The 22,133-nt window shown below is 42.7% G+C and overlaps 1 protein-coding gene across 4 annotated transcripts in view; it reads right to left on the bottom strand.

Moving 5' to 3' along the window:
* The window catches only part of kif1b (kinesin family member 1B), a 286,078-nt gene that overhangs the window by 43,505 nt on the left and 220,440 nt on the right, over positions 1 to 22,133 (bottom strand). For all 4 annotated transcript variants that reach the window (XM_060938398.1, XM_060938399.1, XM_060938400.1 and 1 more), the window contains 10 exons: positions 12,475 to 12,589; positions 12,136 to 12,269; positions 8,725 to 8,786; positions 7,390 to 7,535; positions 6,404 to 6,646; positions 5,606 to 5,677; positions 5,398 to 5,516; positions 5,107 to 5,259; positions 470 to 662; positions 255 to 373 (listed from right to left, as the gene is read on the bottom strand). In XM_060938398.1, the coding sequence (XP_060794381.1) occupies positions 255 to 373; positions 470 to 662; positions 5,107 to 5,259; positions 5,398 to 5,516; positions 5,606 to 5,677; positions 6,404 to 6,646; positions 7,390 to 7,535; positions 8,725 to 8,786; positions 12,136 to 12,269; positions 12,475 to 12,589 (1,356 nt within the window). The remainder of the gene's footprint in view (positions 1 to 254; positions 374 to 469; positions 663 to 5,106; positions 5,260 to 5,397; positions 5,517 to 5,605; positions 5,678 to 6,403; positions 6,647 to 7,389; positions 7,536 to 8,724; positions 8,787 to 12,135; positions 12,270 to 12,474; positions 12,590 to 22,133) is intronic.

The following is a 22,133-nucleotide window of genomic DNA, read 5'->3' as shown; positions in this document are numbered from 1 at the left end:
AGGTAATGACGCTGCAGGAGAAGGTAGGACTTCTCGATATGCTAAAGGAAGGGAAGACTTTTGCGGCAGTGGCTCGTCACTACGGGGGGGGTTACAAGTATTTGCGATTTTGACTTATTCGCGGCCATGTTCGGTCCCTAACCCCCGCGAATACTGAGGGCTTACTGTACATTAAACATACAGCCTTGAGTCCAATTTAATACTTTTAAATATTGTTATCTTGAGAACTGCTTTACACAAACGTAATGAAGTACCTTATTGTTCCTGCTAGCAGCGGGTTAAAAGCATACAGCCAGTCGTTCATGTCTTTATCATTGTTGGCTTGGAGCAGAATCCCTCTGTGCTTAGTGCACACCGCAAACGTGTTGGGAGTCTAAGAGATAAATATTAACAAGAGGTTCATCAATTCATGTCATTTTCTGGACACGTTTTATGTGCTGCTCAGAGGATGGTAGTGCTTAGTGTTTACCTTGAGCATGGCCTGCTGATCCTCACTGTACTCCACCTGAGCAGTGGACAGGTTCAGGACACCTCGCTCCACTGGGTCCTTGTCACTGTTGTAGATGAAGACATACGGGCGGCGTACTACCACAAAGTGTTTCACCCAGGAGTTCGAGCGCGGCTCCATGAAGTTCAGGTAGCCCTTCTTAGAGACCACAGAGCTACAAAAGAGGGGAAAAAAAAGAGGATGGCTCATTTTCAGTGGCGAAGCATTACTATAGTCCACTTGCATGTAACGTCACAGCCGATCCAGACTGTAAACAGACGCCATCTTGTCGGTCAAACGCCATATTTCCGCCATCGCAATTTACCGACACTGACTTTCGTTGTTTTTCACCCAAATCTGCAAATATTACCGTGCCACAATGCCGGAGAGTTGTATGGCATATAAATGCCACAACAGGAGAGGTCAGAAATCGGGAAGAAAGTTTCATAGGCTGCCACGGGACCCTGACAGGCGTGCAAAATGGATTGCTGCTATCAGCCGGGCCGATCCAAACAACAACAGCAAGGCATGGGTACCGACTGGAAAGAACGATCACTGGCGCCTGTGCAGTGACCATTTCATCTCAGGTTCGCCATGTATTTATTCCAGTATATCCATGTGGTATCAGTACTAGTACTCAATACTTAAGTGACTTACCCGTCCAATGAGGATTGTTATTTTCTTGTTTACAAGATGCCACATCTGAGGGGGGCTGACAAATCCTGAATTTCTGTAGAGATAACTGTCCAGAGATTTATAAGCACGCAGTGCTTCACCACTGAACAGCGAGGGAAAGTTAATGAGGTAATTATACACATCTGGGTATTCCACCCCTGGCAGTTCAATATCCACTGACACGGTCGTGAAAACTACGTCCGGTAATCGATAAGGGTCACTAATCTGTAGGTCGTTTATTTTAGACATATATCTAGCTATCTGTTCATTAGAAAAATGAGCCGTGTAGTCCGTCGGTTGAAATTGATCCATTTTGTATACGAGTGCAACAATATTCAGCTGTGTTGTTGACCGACAAGATGGCGGCTGTTTACATTCCAGCCGGGATTCGGTCACATGACTGCAAGAGGTCTATTAGAGCTGGGACTTGAGCTCAGCCAAAACTGAGCCAGACACCAAAAAAGCAACAGGGCAAAGGATTTTGCAAGGGATTAGCGGCAAGGTGCCAGGTCGCTCTGTTATGTGTAGCTGTCGATACTGAATTTAAAAGTAACTAAGTAAATTACACAGGGAAATGAATACTTAAGTCTGAGTGAAAAATACTGTCGCGAGTGTGCAGCGTGAAAGAAGAGTCTGGAAACAGAAATCTTAGTTTATCGGTTGTTAGCCTGGAGCTCTCGATAGCACTGGCTTGACCACTTTATTAGCATTCGTGAACACTACTGATGAACGCTACACTGGCTGGAAGCGGTCTTCACTGCTGCTCTGATGGCGCCGACTTGCAGTTAAGCTCACGTTGGGCTTCGAGTAGGCCGAGGGCGATACATTTTTGGTCCCGCCTACTATAAATCAAAATCTGATTGGTTGATTCATCTGTCACTTCCTACATAAACGTACACTGCCATGGCCTTCTGTCACGGCAATGAAGTCCTAACCAATGAGTGAGCAGCTCGAAACTCTTCTCAGCCTAGACACAACAAACAAAAAAAAATCTCACTGGATAACTCGATTTTAATGTTTTCAGGACAGTAACCCTTTCATTTCTGAAGCAAATTTGATCGAAAATGAGGCAGAATTAGAAGAGAATAATTAAAAAGTAATTGCGAAAGAATGAAAGCAGTTAAAGAATAAAAGAAATTAAGTATAACATTTGAAATTCTGATATGTTTGGGCCTCTCTGAACACCTAGAAGGCCCTGATGGTTCCCCTCTGCTCATTTTTAAATGATATGAACAGAGGTGGACAGTAGCAAAGTAAATTTACTTGAGTACTGTACTTAAGTACACTTTGAGTATCTGTACTTATACTTGAGTATTTTTTTTGGCAACTTATGACTTTAACTTCACTACATTTGAAAGACAAATATTATACTTTTCACTCCACTACATTTCTATCAATCATGGTCCTCGTTACTCTGAAGTGGCTTTGAAAGCAGATGTTTTTTTCTTTTCTAAATCGTGATTGGTTTTTTCCCAGGTGACACTGAGACAGCCGATCAGTAATCACTAGGGTCACGTCACGTCCATAGACTATAAAATCAAGTTCAGTGATTTCTCAGCAGCGTTATTTGAACACGATCAGTTGATGGCAGAATGAAAGGAGGCGGTTCTTCTGGGGAATGAACACATTCATGGCCATAACTAGAACCGATATTTCAGTTTTCTGAGAGGAATAGAGAGTCGTTTTGTTTTAAATGTTTGCTCTGTTTGCCTAAAATGAACCACATCAAGGCCTACAAAACTCACCGTCCAACCTGCGGGAGCATATTGAGGTAGATAAACGTTTTATTCCAAGAGAAAGCTTGCAATGAAGTTGTCTGTGCTTTTAGAGTTAGCGATAACATTACAAACGTAGCTATGCAGTCTGGTTAGTCAAATGACTTTCTATGGATTTGCCCGCCAAGTTGCCATCGCCTTGTCCACGACTAACGCTAACACATAGCTAGTTAACTTGGACACTGTTAGTTAGCATGTAAAAACAGAGTTACGCTAACATGAATAACGTTAACTTATCTGAAGTCCTTTCATAAATATATTTAGCATAATCTTGCCAAATAAACAATGTAGAAATCTTTCTTTTCTAGTAGCGTTAGCTACCCAATATGATTTTGAGTTTGAAGAGTTAGCTAGCATGTCAGGTGGAGCGTCACTGACTAGCTAGCTTAATGTTAAACTACCATGATGGCACAGCATGTGTTCATTTTGTAAATCCAGTCAGTTGTTTCAGAGGCATTAAGTTTTGTAAGCGTTGTGGCAATAATACAACGATGTGTTGACAGAAAATGTACTTTTAATACTTAGGTATTTTTAAAAGCAAGTACTTCAGTACTTTAACTTGAGTAAAAATTTGACTGGACAACTTTCACTTGTACATACATGTCAACCTATACGGATTGTCCGGAAATTATACAGATTAGCTCATTTCAAGGGTGTATAAACAAAGTCTTACGGATTTTCAGTATTTTCTGACCTAAATTTATTTTGTGTATCTTACTTGAACATCGTCAGCTGATCGTCGCAAAAACATACAAAAGCTCGATTTATAGACAAAGAACAGCGTGTATGCAGGGGCAGATAACCCAGACTATGTGAAACCGGATGTTTATTCCTCAAGCCTCGTGCAGTATCGCGACTGCGAGACTTCGCTCGTTCCGGTCATGCGCACGATCTGCATTTAAACGCGCCAAACGGTCATTGTTCGAACGATTTTCTCATTGTGCAGAGCGACATTGTTTACACCCGAGAGATTTTGAATAGCGTCTGCTGAGTGAAAAACTGGGAACACCGAGAAAGAAATTGAGATACGGTGGGCGGTATCTTCCTGAATGGAAGGAGACATTTAATGGTGTCATTGTTCAGGCGAAAAATGAGGAGTATGCGCACTGCACAGTTTGTGTGCGAGATAGAAAAGTTGCGGCGTCTGGAGTTTACGACGTGAGGGAACACATGAGGTCCAAACTACGTCAGCGAAATTTGCACCAGAAACAGAATCAGCCACAAATGACGACGTTTGCAAAGCCTAAGACCGATGATCAACCAACAAGTGTAATAAGAGCAGAAGTAATTTTATTGCTCAGCACAATTTGCCGCTAGCCGTTGCGGACCACCTGACAGAACTGTTGCCGCGAATTTGCACGGACAGTACGATTGCGAAATCTATCAGCTGTAGGCGCACCAAAACAACGCAAATAATCAAAAAGAGCTTGGCCCCCGAAGCTACACTACCGATCATCCAGCACTGCCGGACGTCGCCATTTTCCTTGATGATCGACGAATCCAATGACAAAAAGACGGACAAGCGACTGGCCGTTTTGGTGCGGATCTTCGACATAAACAGAGGGGCGAAGTCAAGAATCATAGACATGCCCGTGTGCAATATCGGCACGGGTGAGGCGATTTTCGACATGCTGGACGAAGTTCTCAGGCAAGTTATATTTACTTATTTATTTATTAAGTTTGGTGCGATTCGAAGGCTATAAGCATTTTATGTTGATTTTATGGATTTCTTCCTCTGATACTACAGGTGGACGCCCAAAGGGGTTGACATGTATGCTTGTATCGGAGTAACATTTGACCAGTGGGATCTGTACTTTCACTTAAGTAATGAAGTTGGGTACTTTGTCCATCTCTGAATACGAACAACCATGAGCTCATAAAACACATTAATATATTATAGGAACACTTAGTGTTTTATCAACTTAAGCTCTACAGTATCTGTAGTGTGTGTGTGAGTGAGAGATTACTATAGACAAGACCAATTCCTATACAAATACCTCTGACTATACAAATATATTTTGCACAAAGACTCCCATTAGGTTTTCATTTAATGTTTTCTTTAAACTCTTTACCAACATTAACATCAAAACAGGACGAAATCAAGTTTCAGCAGCGCTGATCTGCAGTTCTACCAGACCGCATTCTCTGTTAAAATGTGACTGGACTAACCCAGGCCTCATCTCCTCAATATCAGGTACCAGGTTGAGGAACTCGTGTTTGCCAGCACGAGCCAGGTATGACGTTTCCACACTGGGCACCATGGGGAAGTTTTCATAGTCCGAGCATGAGGGGCTGGTGGCGCGGGAGTTAGGCTCAGGAGTCCTGAGAAGGAAAAAAAAAAAAATCCAGTTTAGGACCTAATGCACAACCTCTTTTTTTTTTTTAAATCAGAAAAACCATCAGAAGAAGTAGTGTTTGACTCAGGAGTGATACAGGCTACTGAGCAGTTCATCAACTTACTTCTGGTCTGAGCCACAGCGGGAGTCTGCCAGGGAGGGGCAGGTCGAGGACGGGGTAAGGGTGGCACTGCTGAGACTGGTGACTGATGGATCTCGGCCCATGGGTGAGATATCAGACAGCTGATAAAGAGGACGACAGAAAATAAGCCTTAGGAATTTCTACTCTGCATCACCTGCTTCAAAAGCATTCACTGATCAATCAGTTGTACCTGGCAGGCGCTAATGCTGTTGCACATCTGGTTATAGTCACTGTTAAATGTGTGAGTCAAAAGGCGGAGGCACTGTAAGGAAGAAAATAACTGTATAAACTGCACAGTTTAGTCAATTCATGCTCTTATTAGATTACAGGAATTATTCTATCCACATTCACTGGATATGAGCAATCGTGCACTCTGATTGGCTACTCTACTACTAGGATATCAGCTCATATACCATGAGCAGAGAAACACAAAATGGCGGCGCGTGTTGCTGGACCAACCGAGGATGAAATAAAAACTCTACTCGAAAACAAAACCCTAAAAAATACCCCCCCCCAAAAAAAGTGCAACAAAATATGGAATGAACGCATCTTTTTTTATTTTTCAAGAATTATTATTATTATTATTATCATTATTATTATTATAGCATTTTTCACAAATTGGTACTGTCATTTCATCGGTTTGTTTACATTCTAAGCAGAAATTATTTTGGCGGACGTTTTGTATAAAGCTTTTAATTTATCGAATTTGCAAAAAACTACAAATAAAATGCTCTGTTTTTCCTCAAAATCCAGTCAATGTGGATGGAATAAAACAGTTATTCCACTCAATCTCGTCGTACTTGGTGCCTCGTCAGCTATCAGCTCATGTACGACTCGATTTTGTGGAATAAGTGTTAAATATAACGAGTTAAATCCATCCATCCATTCATCTTATCCATCAGAGTTGTGGGGGAACTCGAGCCAATCCCAGCTGACTTCAGGAGAGAGGCGGGGTACACCCTGGGCACTGTGTTAAATGACCAAATACCTTGGTGGCCAGCTCCTTCTCACGGTCCACCAGGCTGTCGATGTCAGTCGAGTCATATCCACTGCTCTCGCTGGGTGTGATGGCGCTCTCGAAGGTGGTGGAGGAGATTTGTGAGGAGATGCTGGTCGAGGTGCTCAGGGTGCCACTGCTCAAGCTTGGAGAGACAGACTCGCTCAGAGACTTCTGAGGAACCGACTCGCCCAGTTTCTCCCGCAGCAGCAGGAGGTGACGCGTTTTCTCCACCTGAACACACAGATATAGGAGGTTAGAATTTAGCCATCGTAGCTGATGGTCAGGCTTTCAACGAGAACAAAAACAGATTTTACCACAGGTCCATATCTTTACACTCCAGGTTCGTACCTAGGACCAATATTGGGCTCATTTGAAGGGTGTGTGTGTGTGTGTGTGTGTGTGTGTCATTGCTAGCTTTTATATCTGAAATGTGGATTAATTGCCATGTGCTCTTGTGCAAAATAGAAGACAATCAATGAATCACTGTATTACTCTCATCAATGTTTGTTTAATTAACGCATCATTTCTCATTAGCGTTCCTTCTGGTGAAGGCTTTCTGCTCTGTGTTATGACTTATGTTCTTTGCTCAAGCCCACATCATCCCTTTCTCTGCCATTGTGAAACAGGTAGTAAGATGACCATTTTGAACCAGCTGTGCTTCTTGGTACCCTGCTCCGACAGCGAATAGTTTTTGTCCACATTGCTCTCAGTTGAGTTTATTTACATAAAACCTCAGACCACCATTTTCAAGTAATCAGTTACAATAGATCATTTTCTGGACTGCATCTGGTTTTGAAAACTGTTACACTTGGCCTAAAATACCAAAATCACCATGACATTGGGTGCAGAAATGAACTCAGGTTTAGAACAAAATATACCCCCCATATCTCTTTTTTCCAGTTTAACGTGAAATTTTGCATACAGAGTGCGTTTTATATTTTTTCCCCAAATTAAAACACACAGATGTGTCTCACCTCGTGCAGCTGTTCAAGTTTCTCAAGCTCCCACTGGTGCTCAAGGATCAGACTGTCTCCTCTGGGCCTCCACCCAGCCAGGTTCTCCTCTCCACGCACGTACGCCACTGATGTGTCCAGAACTTTCCGTCTTCGCCTCTGCATGCCTACACACCCATACAAACGTACACAATGTGCACATACATTGATATTTATAACCTGGAATTATAATTTCCATTTCATAGCAACAACAAACAAGAGTGCTCCGAGAGCATAATATCCCTCGCTGGCAACTCTGCCATAACTCTGGTAAAATGCGACCGAATTGAACAAAATTGCAATATGCGTATTACCGACATATAACAAAGAATCCTGCCAAGTTTTGTGAAATTCCTCCAAAAATTGAGAGAGGAGTTGATTTCAGAAGGTGAGCACCCTTCCCGGGACGGACGGACGGACGGACGGACATCACCACGACATAATCCCCCTTTGGGCCTTTCGGCCAGCGGGGGATAAAAAAAAAAAAAAAAAAAAAAAGACTTAAAGGAATACGCCACCCCCAAGTGAAATTGAGTCAGTCCCTGCAGTCCCTAGAGTTGGATGAGTGAGCCAAAGCGTTTTGTAGCCGACCCAGCCATTGTCCTGATCTGGAAACGTCCCGGTTAGCTTAGCTTAGCGTAGTCGCTGTAATCCAGCGTGTCCAGATAGCATTGTCGTTGCAAAAGTGAATCAAATAACTCAAGATTTTTTATAATTATTTCTCATGACCTGTACATTCACATCGAGTACACATATCAATGCAAATTAACACGAAGGGATTTACTAGACCAATTTATATCTGGAACTATTTTCGGCCACAGCACAGGCAAAGCACCGCTGCAGGCGCAAAGACACCACGCAGCACCACAACTTCCGTCAATACACCAGTGTTACCAGGGAAACCAGGGTTTTCAGGTGCTGCGTGGTGTCTTTGTGCCTGCAGCGGTGCTTTGCCTGTGCTGTGGCCGAAAATAGTTCCAGATATAAATTGGTCTAGTAAATCCCTTCGTGTTAATTTGCATTGATATGTGTACTCAATGTGAATGTACAGGTCATGAGAAATAATTATAAAAAATCTTGAGTTATTTGATTCACTTTTGCAACGACAATGCTATCTGGACACGCTGGATTACAGCGACTACGCTAAGCTAAGCTAACCGGGACGTTTCCAGATCAGGACAATGGCTGGGTCGGCTACAAAACGCTTTGGCTCACTCATCCAACTCTAGGGACTGCAGGGACTGACTCAATTTCACTTGGGGGTGGCGTACTCCTTTAACTTGGAACTACAAAGGAGGTCAGAAGATGGCAACATACCTGGGCTTCCTGTGTCGGCCATCTTGCACAGGCTGAGTTCATAGATCCCAGTCACTCTGTTGCTGTAAATAGAGGAGTGGAGCACAGAGCTTGAGTTTAGGAGTTTAAAATACAGAACATACTTTAACCATGACAGCACTCACAAAAACATATATGCAATACTATATTCTCATATTCTTTAAAAACAAACAAACAAACAAAAAAAACAGTCCAAGTAGAATCTCTTTAGAAAGTTATAACCCTCAACCACCCAAACACCACTTGAAGAGCACTTGCTTTTAGTTTGGGGGTCGAGATTGATTATCATTCCAAATGAATTTGGAGTAGGTTTTACTGTACATTGTGCCAAAACTTTTTGCTTCAGAAGACAGAAGATGCTTTTACCATTGACCATTTCTAAAAATTATTCCAGTTGGATGGTTTTCGGTACCTGATCACAGAATGTAATGATACTTGGAAAAAGAACCAAAATGGAAATTTCCAGTTCCACTGTTCATGTTTGGAAAAGTTTTTATTTATAAGTGCTCAGTGGAAAATACCCCATGTAATTAATTTTTATACTATGTATGAAATGTGTATGTCTGTATATTTAACAGTTATTCCACGAAATCGAGTGCATACGAGTTGATAGCCAACGAGGTGCATAGCACCGAATTGGCTATAAGCCATGTACGACAAGATTGAGTGGAATAACTGTTTTATTCTATCTACATTCACTGGATTTTAAGAAATGGAGCATTTTTATTTTCTGCAAATTCGATAAATTAAAACTTTATACAAAACGTCCGACAAAATTTCCGCTTAGAATGTAAACAAACCGGCAAAATGACAGTAGCAATTTGTGAAAAATGCGACAATTCTTGAAAAAATAAAATTAAAAATACGTTCTTACCATTAATTTTATTCCATATTTTGTTGCTTTTTATTGTTATTTTTTGGGGGTTTTGTTTTCGAGTAAAGTTTTTATTTCATCTTCGATTGGTTCACTAACACGCGCCGCCATTTTGTTTTTCTTCTTGGGTTTTTTTTGGTGGTTGGCAAACCAACTGAAAGGTGCATTACCGCCACCAACTGGGCTGGAGTGTGGAGCAGGAGATATCCTTGACTTGCAAGTGACGTCAAAGCAAAATAGAATGAATGAATGAACCCTTTATTGTCACTGTTACCAGTGAAATTGACCATCAACCTGTCCTTACAGAGGGGGAACAGGACAGGAAGACAGGGATAAAAGAAAAAAAAACAGTAGTAACAAAAGGAAAGATGAGGAAAAAAGAACACCCCCCCCCCACTATGCTCCTGTCAGGAGTACAGTGTGGGAGCATTTAAAAACCTCCGCACAAGCACACAATAACACAAACAACAACACAAGTACACTTTAAACACGGGACTTGAGGGGGGGAATCAGGGGTAGGGGGTAAGGGGGGGCCGGGTGAGGGGGGAGGGGAAGAGGTAATCCAGCGCAAGCAAGCAGCCGTCCGCTCCTGCAGCCATGAAGGTGCTGGTCATGCACCCGCTTGTCACACTGGGGGTAAAAATGGCGACTGCGGAAAGTTAGAGAAGGAATGCGAGTGTGTCTCCCGGCAGTGACCTTCAGGGGGAAATGTTGCCTCAGCAACGGCCTGAACCAAGGCCGGTGCTGTCTTGGGAGTTGAATGTCGATAAGATATGAATTGTTTGGTCTTTCCAGACGCAGTCTTTGCACGTCCTCACCGCTCGTCCATATCTGTTCATTCCTTCCATTCTATTCAAATTGATCTCCGAAAAACGTATTCCTTGCAAATCTGAAAGCTGCTCCAAGATAACAACCATTCTGTGGTTAAAGTTCTGAATGTCCACAGTCCGAGTGCCAACAGCTTTGCCCACCACTCCAATCATATCGGGCAGCTTTGTGGGGCTTTGAACAGTTGTCACCGTTGTCTAATTTCCTCGATATACCAGGGCAATGCCTAATTCAATTAGCAAAAGTTCTGTAATCATGGTTTCGAATAGGTAGATATCTTCAATGTCCTCCACAGAAAGAATCGCCAGGCACACGACCCGCCACCGCTCCCACGCGTCCATCGTGTCACCAGCCGCAAACGTTCCGGCAGGACAGACGGGTTCCCCCGAACCCAAACTTCTCGTCGAGAAAACTGTCAATTTCGTTAGGAGACCAGTTTATCAATTCCATGCTTTTTTTTTAGTTTAGAAAGTAATGCAGGGAGAGTCTCTTCAAAAAGTACAGCAGACGAGACAAGACACAGAAGCACAAGCAGGGAAAAAAAAAAGGAGGGAGAGCAGAAAATGCGACCGCCTTCCGTGGAAGCACGGAGAGAAACCCGGATGTCGGCCATGTTGGTGGATATACAAATGCAGGGTCAAGCGACATTCCATACAAAACAACTCTGTTTTTCCGCTGCTTTAAGCGTTCTTTTAGCTCTGCCATATCTTTGTGCTGTACATGGTTGTGGTCACAACAGTACTCGTGACCGTGGCACGTTCTGATTTTTTAGAATTGCGTCCGTGATTCGGAAAGAGGGCGAGGAAACTCTGAGGCTTAGTAGGGAGAGGAGACGAACACGGCTGAACAACATCTAACAGAGGCTAAAACCAAAACAGCTCGTGTTTGCAGTGATTATGTTATCTCAGGCGAGATTCAAAGCTCTCTCGATAATATCATGGAAGAATTTTATTTCGTGTTGCTAGAATTTTGCTATAAAATGAGCGTTCTCTCTTGTTGTGGTTCACTCAGTCGTTGTTATAATTTTAACACGTGTATTACCATTTCGCTTCTAGAAGAGCCAGCAAAATGATATGATAGAAACAATCCAGACTGGGCGCCCACTCAGAAAATGGGCTACGTTTCGTCCAAGTTCGGACTTCATTATTCAGCAGCCAAACCAGATAGAACGCGATATCTGGGTACTCAATGGTCCATAGAAGCGTCTTATCTTCAGAAAAGTCTGACTTTTTTAAATAATATGCGTCAAAACTACACATTATCTATCTTTTCTTCTCTTCGTATCAAATCTTCGCTTGACTGTTCAAATCGTCTGAGAAAATTCAGTATTTGTTTACAGATACGCTTTCAGCGGCTGCCAGCCTAGTTGCTTTGTATATCCACCATCATGGTGGACGCTCATGATGCAGCACATTTTGATCACGTGGTTGCAGGTCATCTATTGGGGGGGAAAAAACCCATTCTTTTAGCTTTTTGTTTCTTTTAAATACTTGATAAAGTGATATATCTGACTTGATGTTCTCGCCATTTTGTTTTTCTCTAGTCATGGTATATCAGCTGATAGCCTAGTTGTAGAGTAGCCAATCAGAGCGCACAATTGCTCATATCCAGGGAACGTGGATAGAATAAAACCAGTTATCTGAATTCTAGATGATGATGATGATGGAGATCTACAATGAGTCGGAGCTCACCAGTCAGGGGTTTTAGAATAGCCGCTGCCAAAGAGGTTCCTCAGAGAGCGTGGAGGTGAGATCTTGGCATCTCTGGAGTAGAAGACCATGCAGATGTCTTTGGTGATGATGGCAGGCTGGATGCAGTGGTCAAGCTGGAAGAACACCACACATGCATGTTTAGGTCAGATTCATCATTATTATAGATTCACTCAATTCATTGTTCATGATCGAGGTTTACAGTGCTTCCTCCATATTTTATCATTAACCTGAATCGAACATGTACGCAGTGTACCAGAGGACCGGAGTGCTGTAGTGAATAGCACAGCTTCATGTGTATGGTGAGCGGATTACGCTAACCTCCAGGTATGCAGACAGGGTCATATAAATCTTCTCTCCACAGGGAGTGACCCGATTGAGCAGGAGAGAGTTGTGCAGCGAGCTGTCCCACACAGCCTCAAACCGGTAAAACGTCCTGCACACGAGAGAGGAAATGGGTCAGAATTTCCTTTCTAAATTCTGCATGCATTAAAGCATTACACAATGATGCTCTGGCTACAGTATGCCACAAATGCAGTATATAAAGTCACTATATACAAATATCTCTCGTACATTTAGAGAAGGAGGGGAAAAAGGAACAAATATCAAACCTGTGCACACTATCAGTATGTCTTAATCTGTGGGTACTGTAATGCAATGATACTGTTGCTTAACCTGTTCTGCAACGTATTTCACAAATGAGCCTGCTGTGTCTTGCAGACCATGTATACATACAGTACTGTGCAAAAAAGTCTTAGGCGCCCTATTTTTTTTTTATACAAGCTTTGTTACAGATTTCTATTTTATGACTTCTGCATTATCAAGTCAGTACAAAAACATTTTAGAGTTCCAAACGTCCGTTTTTTGGTTTTTTTTCCAGCACAAAATTAAATGTTACAGAAAAAAATGTTTGTATCCGAGCAGCATATTACACAAGAGACCAGTTTTCATATTTAAAAAAAAAAAAAAAAAGAGAACAATGAAGGCTGCTGGGTTTCGGTGCAAAATGAAGAAGCGAGTGCGACAGTCAAAGTGTCCAGAAGAACTGTGGCTGGTTCTGTAAGATGCTCAGTTAAACCTACAGCTCATTTCCACATAAAACTGCACTCATTGTACCTGAGACTACTATTTAAAAAATATATATATTTTTTTTTAAGCAAAGGGTCGACTCGTCTCACACCAAACACTGACTTTGTTTCATTTATTATGGTTTACTGTTTATAGCATTTAAAAAAAAAATGAAAACATTTCACGTCATTATTTTTTTAACCCGTATTTGGTCGACAGCTTTTTTTTTTAAACGTGTACACAGCACTGTACATACATACAAGGTAGTAATCTCTTAGAGATGAGCTTTTCAACCATTTCTGCTATATAACAGAAATTCAGAATTTATCAACAAATGTTATCTGAATATCCCATCCTGAAAATGTTCAATATCTTTGTGAATAGAATAAAAATAATAAATTTAAAAAAAAGCCCAGCCCACATACACTACCGTTCAAAAGTTTGGGGTCACCCAGACAATTTTGTGTTTTCCATGAAAAGTCACACTTTTATTTACCACCATAAGTTGTAAAATGAATAGAAAATATAGTCAAGACATTTTTCTGGCCATTTTGAGCATTTAATCGACCCCACAAATGTGATGCTCCAGAAACTCAATCTGCTCAAAGGAAGGTCGGTTTTATAGCTTCTCTAAAGAGCTCAACTGTTTTCAGCTGTGCTAACATGATTGTACAAGGGTTTTCTAATCATCCATTAGCCTTCTGAGGCAATGAGCAAACACATTGTACCATTAGAACACTGGAGTGAGAGTTGCTGGAAATGGGCCTCTATACACCTATGGAGATATTGCACCAAAAACCAGACATTTGCAGCTAGAATAGTCATTTACCACATTAGCAATGTATAGAGTGGATTTCTGATTAGTTTAAAGTGATCTTCATTGAAAAGAACAGTGCTTTTCTTTCAAAAAGAAGGACATTTCAAAGTGACCCCAAACTTTTGAACGGTAGCGTACATAGTTTAACTTTAAATGTTGTACACAGACACAAGGTTAAAAAGAAAAATAAATAAATAAATAAATGCTGCCTAATCCTATTCATTATCCTGTTCTACAGGGTTGCAGGCAAGCTGGAGCCTATCCCAGCTGACTACGGGCGAAAGGCGGGGTACACCCTGGACAAGTCGCCAGGTCATCACAGGGCTGACACATAGACACAGACAACCATTCACACTCACATTCACACCTACGCTCAATTTAGAGTCACCAGTTAACCTAACCTGCATGTCTTTGGACTGTGGGGGAAACTGGAGCACCCGGAGGAAACCCACGCGGGTTAGAAGAGGGTGGAATAACTTACAACCAGAATGAATAGGACTTCATCCTAGGTGGAAGTAACCAGGCTCTAATGCCAAGAAAACAAAAAAATGGATCTAAAATGGCAAAAGAGCTGTTCGGGGATTGACCAGTTCAAATTGATTTAACAAGAAAGCTGAGCTGGGCGGCACGGTGGTGTAGTGGTTAGCGCTGTCGCCTCACAGCAAGAAGGTCTGGGTTCGAGCCCCGTGGCCAGCGAGGGCCTTTCTGTGTGGAGTTTGCATGTTCTCCCCGTGTCCGCGTGGGTTTCCTCCGGGTGCTCCGGTTTCCCCCACAGTCCAAAGACATGCAGGTTAGGTTAACTGGTGACTTTAAATTGACCGTAGGTGTGAATGTGAGTGTGAATGGTTGTCTGTGTCTATGTGTCAGCCCTGTGATGACCTGGCGACTTGTCCAGGGTGTACCCCGCCTTTCACCCGTAGTCAGCTGGGATAGGCTCCAGCTTGCCCGCGACCCTGTAGAACAGGATAAGCAGCTAGAGATAATGAGATGAGATAAGTTCAATTTATATAGCGGCTTTCTCAAAACCCAAGGTTGCTTTACAGTTATAGGGAACGAACAAACAAACAAATAAATTCAGTCCACCAAATAGAGGCCAGGATGTCATTCCAATGGTGTAGCTGCCACAGTCCTACCAAAAAGTGCACGAAAACAAGTCCCACACTGCCAGCACAGCCGCCGTGACGCCACCAGCAACATCACTCGGAACACCACGCCATGGATCCACAAAGTGAGCACAGAAGCACCGCCACGCAGCGCGTCGGTACATCCCAAACGGCCTGCACAGCCGCCGCGACGCCACCGAGCAACATCGCTCGGAACACCACACCAAGCACTAAAGCACAGAGCGCTGGACAACCACAACGTTAAAATAAGCAATGAGCTCACTGCAGTCCATCGCTAGGAGCACAGGCATCACCCACCGCCCACAGCGAACCAAGGCCTGGAGGGAACCAACGCCCAAAACTGGGTCCGGAGCTACACCACAACCGGCGGACAAAAACACTCAAACATCAAACTACACAAAACACACACACACAAAAATAAATAAATAAAAATAAAAAAGAGAGAAAATAAACAATGCGCACGACGTACTCTCAACCAGAAGCAGCCGATAAGTATAATATTTAATTACAATTAGTTGCCAATACGAGTCACGATATAAGGTTACCAAAATTGAAAACGTAATTGAATAACACGTTAATTAAGAAATAAAGCAAGTTTAAAAATTACTTCAGTTCTCCTTTAAGCGTTCTTTGGTTTTCCCATAAGAGGGAACCCTTAAATGTTCTATACAGGACACTAAAACGGAGGGTTTGTCTATCAGAGAACCTCCACATACCACTACTTTATTAAGCAAGAACTCTTTTTGACTTTCTAACAAACCCTTAAAAGTTTAATCTATAACCTTTAAGGCTTCTTCAGTTTGTCCCTATAAAGGAACACTTAGGCCAAGTTTACATTAGACCGTATCGGTCTCGTTTTCTTTGCGGATGCACTGTCCGTTTACATTAAAACGCCTGGAAACGCCGGGAAACGGGAATCCGCCAGGGTCCACGTATTCAATCCAGATCGTGTCTGGTCCGGTGCTGTGTAAACATTGAGAATACGCGGATATGCTGTGCTGAGCTCTAGCTGGCGTCGTCATTGGACAACGTCACTGACATCCACCTTCCTGATTCGCTGGCGTTGGTCATGTGACGCGACTGCTGAAAAACGGCGCGGACTTCCGCCTTGTATCACCTTTCATTAAAGAGTATAAAAGTATGAAAATACTGCAAATACTGCCCATTGTGTAGTTATGATGGTCTTTAGGCTTGCCATCCTTCCACTTGCAAGTGGTAAGTGACTTGCGCACAGCGGCTCAGTCCTGAATCACTGCTCGTGCACTTCACTCGCGCGCTCTGTGAGCTGCGCAGGGCCGGAGTGCGCACCCTCCAGAGGGCACTCGCTGTTCAGGGCGGAGTGATTTGGAGCGCAGCCGCTGAGGAGGAAGCGATGAGCCGCACTGACACATTTCTCAACTTACCTGCCGAATTAGTCATGTGATTAGCGTATCCGTGTATTGGCTTTGCTGTGTGCACGCGAATCGTTTTTAAAAACGTTAATCTGATGATCCGCTGATACGGTCTAATGTAAACCCCACCTTAGGGTTCTGTCTAAACTCTATGACAGTGGGTTTCCTGCTCAAAGATCGCTCCAAATACAGCTCTTATTAAGGTAAGGAACCCTAAAGTGTGTACGGAACCCTAATGGTCTCTCTGCAATGGCAAATGAGATGCAGGTAGAGCTAAATATTTCCATGCATAGTTTGCCTAGTAGTCCTCAATTTGCTTTAAGTGAGCCGCAATATTAGCAGCTTATATCCCAACCTCCTCTGTGGTTCTACATCACATGCTCAGTCTGGTCAAAATCTGGTTTTGATCAGATTTTCCAATTCCAGTCCTTAACACTCGCTGCCCTGAAGAGGTTCCAGAGCGTCTCTCAGCACACCTGATGTACTTGTTGAAGGCAGGCTTGTAGTACTCAAGTCCAGGACTCGGACTCGAGTCTGACTCGTGCCTTAATTTTAAGGACTCGTGACTTGACTCGGACTTGTGCATTAACTGCATTCGGACTCGTAAATTGGAGATGAGGACTCTGATTTTTTCTTTATTTTTTGTAAATGTGCCATAATAACTTGGCATATGATATCTACATTAATTTTTTATACGTGCAAGAGAGGTGGCACGGTGGTGTAGTGGTTAGCGCTGTCGCCTCACAGCAAGAAGGTCCGGGTTCGAGCCCCGTGGCCGGTGAGGGCCTTTCTGTGTGGAGTTTGCATGTTCTCCCCGTGTCCGCGTGGGTTTCCTCCGGGTGCTCCGGTTTCCCCCACAGTCCAAAGACATGCAGGTTAGGTTAACTGGTGACTCTAAATTGACCGTAGGTGTGAATGTGAGTGTGAATGGTTGTCTGTGTCTATGTGTCAGCCCTGTGATGACCTGGCGACTTGTCCAGGGTGTACCCCAACTTTCGCCCGTAGTCAGCTGGGATAGGCTCCAGCTTGTCTGCGACCCTGTAGACCAGGATAAAGTGGCTAGAGATGATGAGAGATGAGACGTGCAAGAGAATGCACATTCACCTGTTCATACATCATGTTCAGGAACAAACTAACGTTAATGGCGCTAAAATGTCTGGAGAGACGCCCCTAGGATTGTCCACTTTGCTTATACAGACTTCTCGTGCAGTGGGAAAAAAATGCACTGCTATGTGTTCCATATGTAGAAGAACTATCGAGGAGACGACGGGGACGACCTCGAACTTCAATCGTCATTTGGTAAGACTCCACCCAGAGAAGGAAGTGACACACTATGCTCATTGCTCTGTTGATAGCGGGCGGGGCTTGCTTGCTGAGCGATGAGCTAGCTAGTGTTAACCCTCTCTCATGTTATTTGCCCTGTCGATAGTGGGCGGGGCTTGCTGAGTGATGAACAAGCTTTTTATCTGTAGCCTGTTAACTAAAATGGGGCCGTCGAGCAGGAACGTTAGTCCAACACAGTAGCAAAGACGGTTTCACATAAAGGCAGCAACAGCCACCGTCAAATGTAATGGTGCGCATGGAGTCTTGTTCTCGGACTCGACTCAAAATTTTCTTTAATGACCTGGACTTGAACACTGGGGACTCGAGACTGGACTTGGACTCTAGGTTTAGTGACTCGACTACAACACTGGTTGAGGGCAGTGTCAGGTGTGTGAGGACAGGGTGGTGAACCTCCAGGGCTGGAGCTGAGAAACCCTGATTTTCATAGTAACGTATAATCGATTTTTTTTTTTTGGTCAAAATTACACACGCCAAAATTTAATAACTGAATAATGAAAACTAATATTTAGCCAAGTTCAGATACCTATTGATCCATAATCTTAGGAGCTGCTGCTATTTTCAGAATATTTCAAGGAGCTCCAAGCACATTAAAGTGAGCCAGTCACTGGCAACGCTACATAACCATGCCATTGCTGATGTGTAAACTAACCTCAGAGCAAGGTCTTCTAATGCAGCAGCGAAACACCTGTGAACGCTCTTGAGAGTTGCTCCTGTTAGACATCAACATCGAGTTTATGCCCGACACCTCCAGAGGGTGAGAAAGGCCCTCGGTGCTTAAACAAGATGCTAATAAGTTGCAGTCTGACAGCCACAACATTCTGGAGTGTTAGCAGGTGTTACACCATTAGACAGATGGTAATGGGGCGAAAGTCACTGGCTGTCAGGGAGTCAGTGTGTGGATGATAATTAAACTGAGATGCAGCGTGTGCGAATGAGTCATGTCATATATGCTTGGGACTGAGAGCAGAAGCATACGGACTCTGACTGAGCATTTACAGTACGTGACGTGCATGTAATCCTCAAGCTAATGGCTGTTTGGAGAAATCTGTCCAGGGTTCATTTAACACGTGACCTCCTTCAACGTCACAGGTACCATGAAACAGGCTCGTTTACAGTGGTGCTTGAAAGTTTGCAAACCCTTTAGAATGTTTTATATTTCTACATAAATATGACCTAAAACATCATCAGATTTTCACACAAGTCCTAAAAGTAGATAAAGAGAACCCAGTTAAACAAATGAGACGGAAAAATATTATACTTGATCATTTATTTATTGAGGAAAATGAGCCAATATTACATATCTGTGAGGGGCAAAAGTACGTGAACCTTTGCTTTCAGTATCTGGTGTGACCCCCTTGTGCAGCAATAACTGCAACTAAACTTTTGCGGTAACTGTTGATCAGTCCTGCACACCGGCTTGGAGGAATTTTAGCCCATTCCTCCATACAGAACAGCTTCAACTCTGGGATGTTGGTGGGTTTCCTCACATGAACTGCTCGCTTCAGGTCCTTCCACAACATTTCGATTGGATTAAGGTCAGGACTTTGATTTGGCCATTCCAAAACATTAACTTTATTCTTCTTTAACCATTCTTTGGTAGAACGACTTATGTGCTTAGGGTTGTTGTCTTGCTGCATGACCAACCTTCTCTTGAGATTCAGTTCATGGACAGATGTCCTGACATTTTCCTTTAGAATTCGCTGGTATAATTCAGAATTCATTGTTCCATCAATGATGGCAAGCCGTCCTGGCCCAGATGCAGCAAAACAGGCCCAAACCATGATACTACCACCACCACCATGTTTCACAGATGGGATAAGGTTCTTATGCTGGAATGCAGTGTTTTCCTTTCTCCAAATATAACGCTTCTCATTTCAACCAAAAAGTTCTATTTTGGTCTCATCCGTCCACAAAACATTTTTCCAATAGCCTTCTGGCTTGTCCATATGATCTTTAGCAAACTGCAGATGAGCAGCAATGTTCTTTTTGGAGAGCAGTGGCTTTCTCCTTGCAACTCTGCCATGCACACCATTGTTGTTCAGTGTTCTCCTGATCGTGGACTCATGAACATTAACATTAGCCAATGTGAGAGAGGCCTTCAGTTGCTTAGAAGTTACCCTGGGGTCCTTTGTGACCTTGCCGAATATTACACGCCTTGTTCTTGGAGTGATCTTTATTGGTTGACCACTCCTGGGGAGGGTAACAATGGTCTTGAATTTCCTCCATTTGTACACAATCTGTCTGACTGTGGATTGGTGGAGTCCAAACTCTTTAGAGATGGTTTTGTAACCTTTTCCAGCCTGATGAGCATCAACAACGCTTTTTCTTAAAGATTTTTTTGGGGGGGGGCTTTTTGCACCTTTATTGGATAGGACAGTGTAGAGACAGGAAATGAGCAGGAGAGAGAGACGGGGATGGATCGGGAAATGACCTCGGGCCGGAATCGAACCCGGGTCCCCGGATTTATGGTATGGCGCCTTATCCACCTGAGCCACGACGCCCCCAACAACGCTTTTTCTGAGGTCCTCAGAAATCTCCTTTGTTCGTGCCATGATACACTTCCACAAACATGTGTTGTGAAGATCAGACTTCGATAGATCCCTGTTCTTTAAATAAAACAGGGTGCCCACTCACACCTGATTGTCATCCCATTGACTGAAAACACCTGACTTTCACCCAAATTAACTGCTAACCCTAGAGGTTCACATAATTTTGCCACTCACAGATATGCAATATTGGATCATTTTCCTCAATAAATAAATGAGCAAGTATAATATTTTTTGTCTCATTTGTTTAACTGGGTTCTCTTTATCTACTTTTAGGACTTGTGTGAAAATCTGATGTTGTTTTAGGTCATATTTATGCAGAAATATAGAAAATTCTAAAGGGTTCACAAACTTTCAAGCACCACTGTATACACTCTGATAATTACTTTGATATTTTTGGTGACAGCAAAATTTCAGCAAAGAATAAAACAAAATTGGGTGTACTGTTATGGGAAAATAATCAGTCAATGACTGGGTGAGGTCATATGGCCTGACAGAAAGTTGATTTGTTTCCAATAACAGCATGTACTGAAGTGTTTTACTGCTCTTATACCACAGCAGTTTCTCAAAGCTATACTTTTTTTAATCAAAGAATGCACATCATGATTTTTATCCATTTATAGTCATCATGTTTAGTATTGTGCCAATAAAAGAAGGTCCATGAAGGAAAATTTGTGATACAAAAGACGAAATTGCTGGAGACTCCTGCTAACAATGTAAAATAAAAGTCTCCTCATGGAAAATTTAACGGTTTTTAAAATCTGTTTCCATGCAGTGTCAGCCATACAAGTATCTGTGTGAGCTGTTACTATAGAAATAAAAATATATTATAATGAGCACATTCATATAAATCCTTGAAGATAGAACCATCATCAGAGCTGCTTTTAAAGAAAACTCAGTCAACACCTTCTGGCCAATCAGAAATGAGAACTCAACAGCATTGTGGTACAAGAGATTTTCTTCTATCCACGTTCACTGGATATGAGCAATTGTGTGCTCTGATTGGCTACTCTACGACTAGGATATCAGCTGATATATCATGAGTAGAGAAAAACAAAATGGCGGCGCGTGTTACTGAACCAACCGAGGACGGAATAAAAACTCTACTCGAAAACAACCCCCCCCAAAAAAAAGCGCAATAAAATATGGAATAAAAGTATTTCATGGTAAGAATGCATCTTTTTTGTTTTCAAGAATTATTATTAATTATCGCATTTTTCACAAATTGCTACCGTCATTTCGCCGGTTTGTTTGCATGTTGTTACATCTAAATGTGTCCTGTACCAACACACACAAATTTATACCCATGTCCGTCTTTCCGTTGTACTATTCCATTCTGTTGGTAATAATCCACAAGTATACGGACACCTGCTCATCACTCCAGTACGTGAACCTTCTCCAATCTACTGACAAATTTGGAAGCACATAATTTGTAGAGAGAGAATGTCTTTTGTATACAGTAGCATTAAAATTATGCTTCACTGGAACCAAGAGCCCCGAACATGTTTCAGCACGTCCCCGTGAACAAAGCGAGCTCCATGAAGACTAAGGATAGACTGGAAGAACTCGAGCGTTCTGCACAAAGCCCTGACGTCAACCAACTCCTGAACACTTTGGGATGAACTGGAACTCCAACTGCCCCAGGCTTCCTCACCTGACATCGGTACCAACCCTCACTAATGCTCTTGTT

The sequence above is a fragment of the Neoarius graeffei genome, chromosome 13 (assembly GCF_027579695.1).
Source record: "Neoarius graeffei isolate fNeoGra1 chromosome 13, fNeoGra1.pri, whole genome shotgun sequence".
Classification (NCBI taxonomy): Eukaryota; Metazoa; Chordata; class Actinopteri; order Siluriformes; family Ariidae; genus Neoarius; species Neoarius graeffei.
The sequence above is the reverse complement of the archived record's forward strand: the minus strand, read 5'-3'. Positions and strand labels throughout refer to the sequence as shown.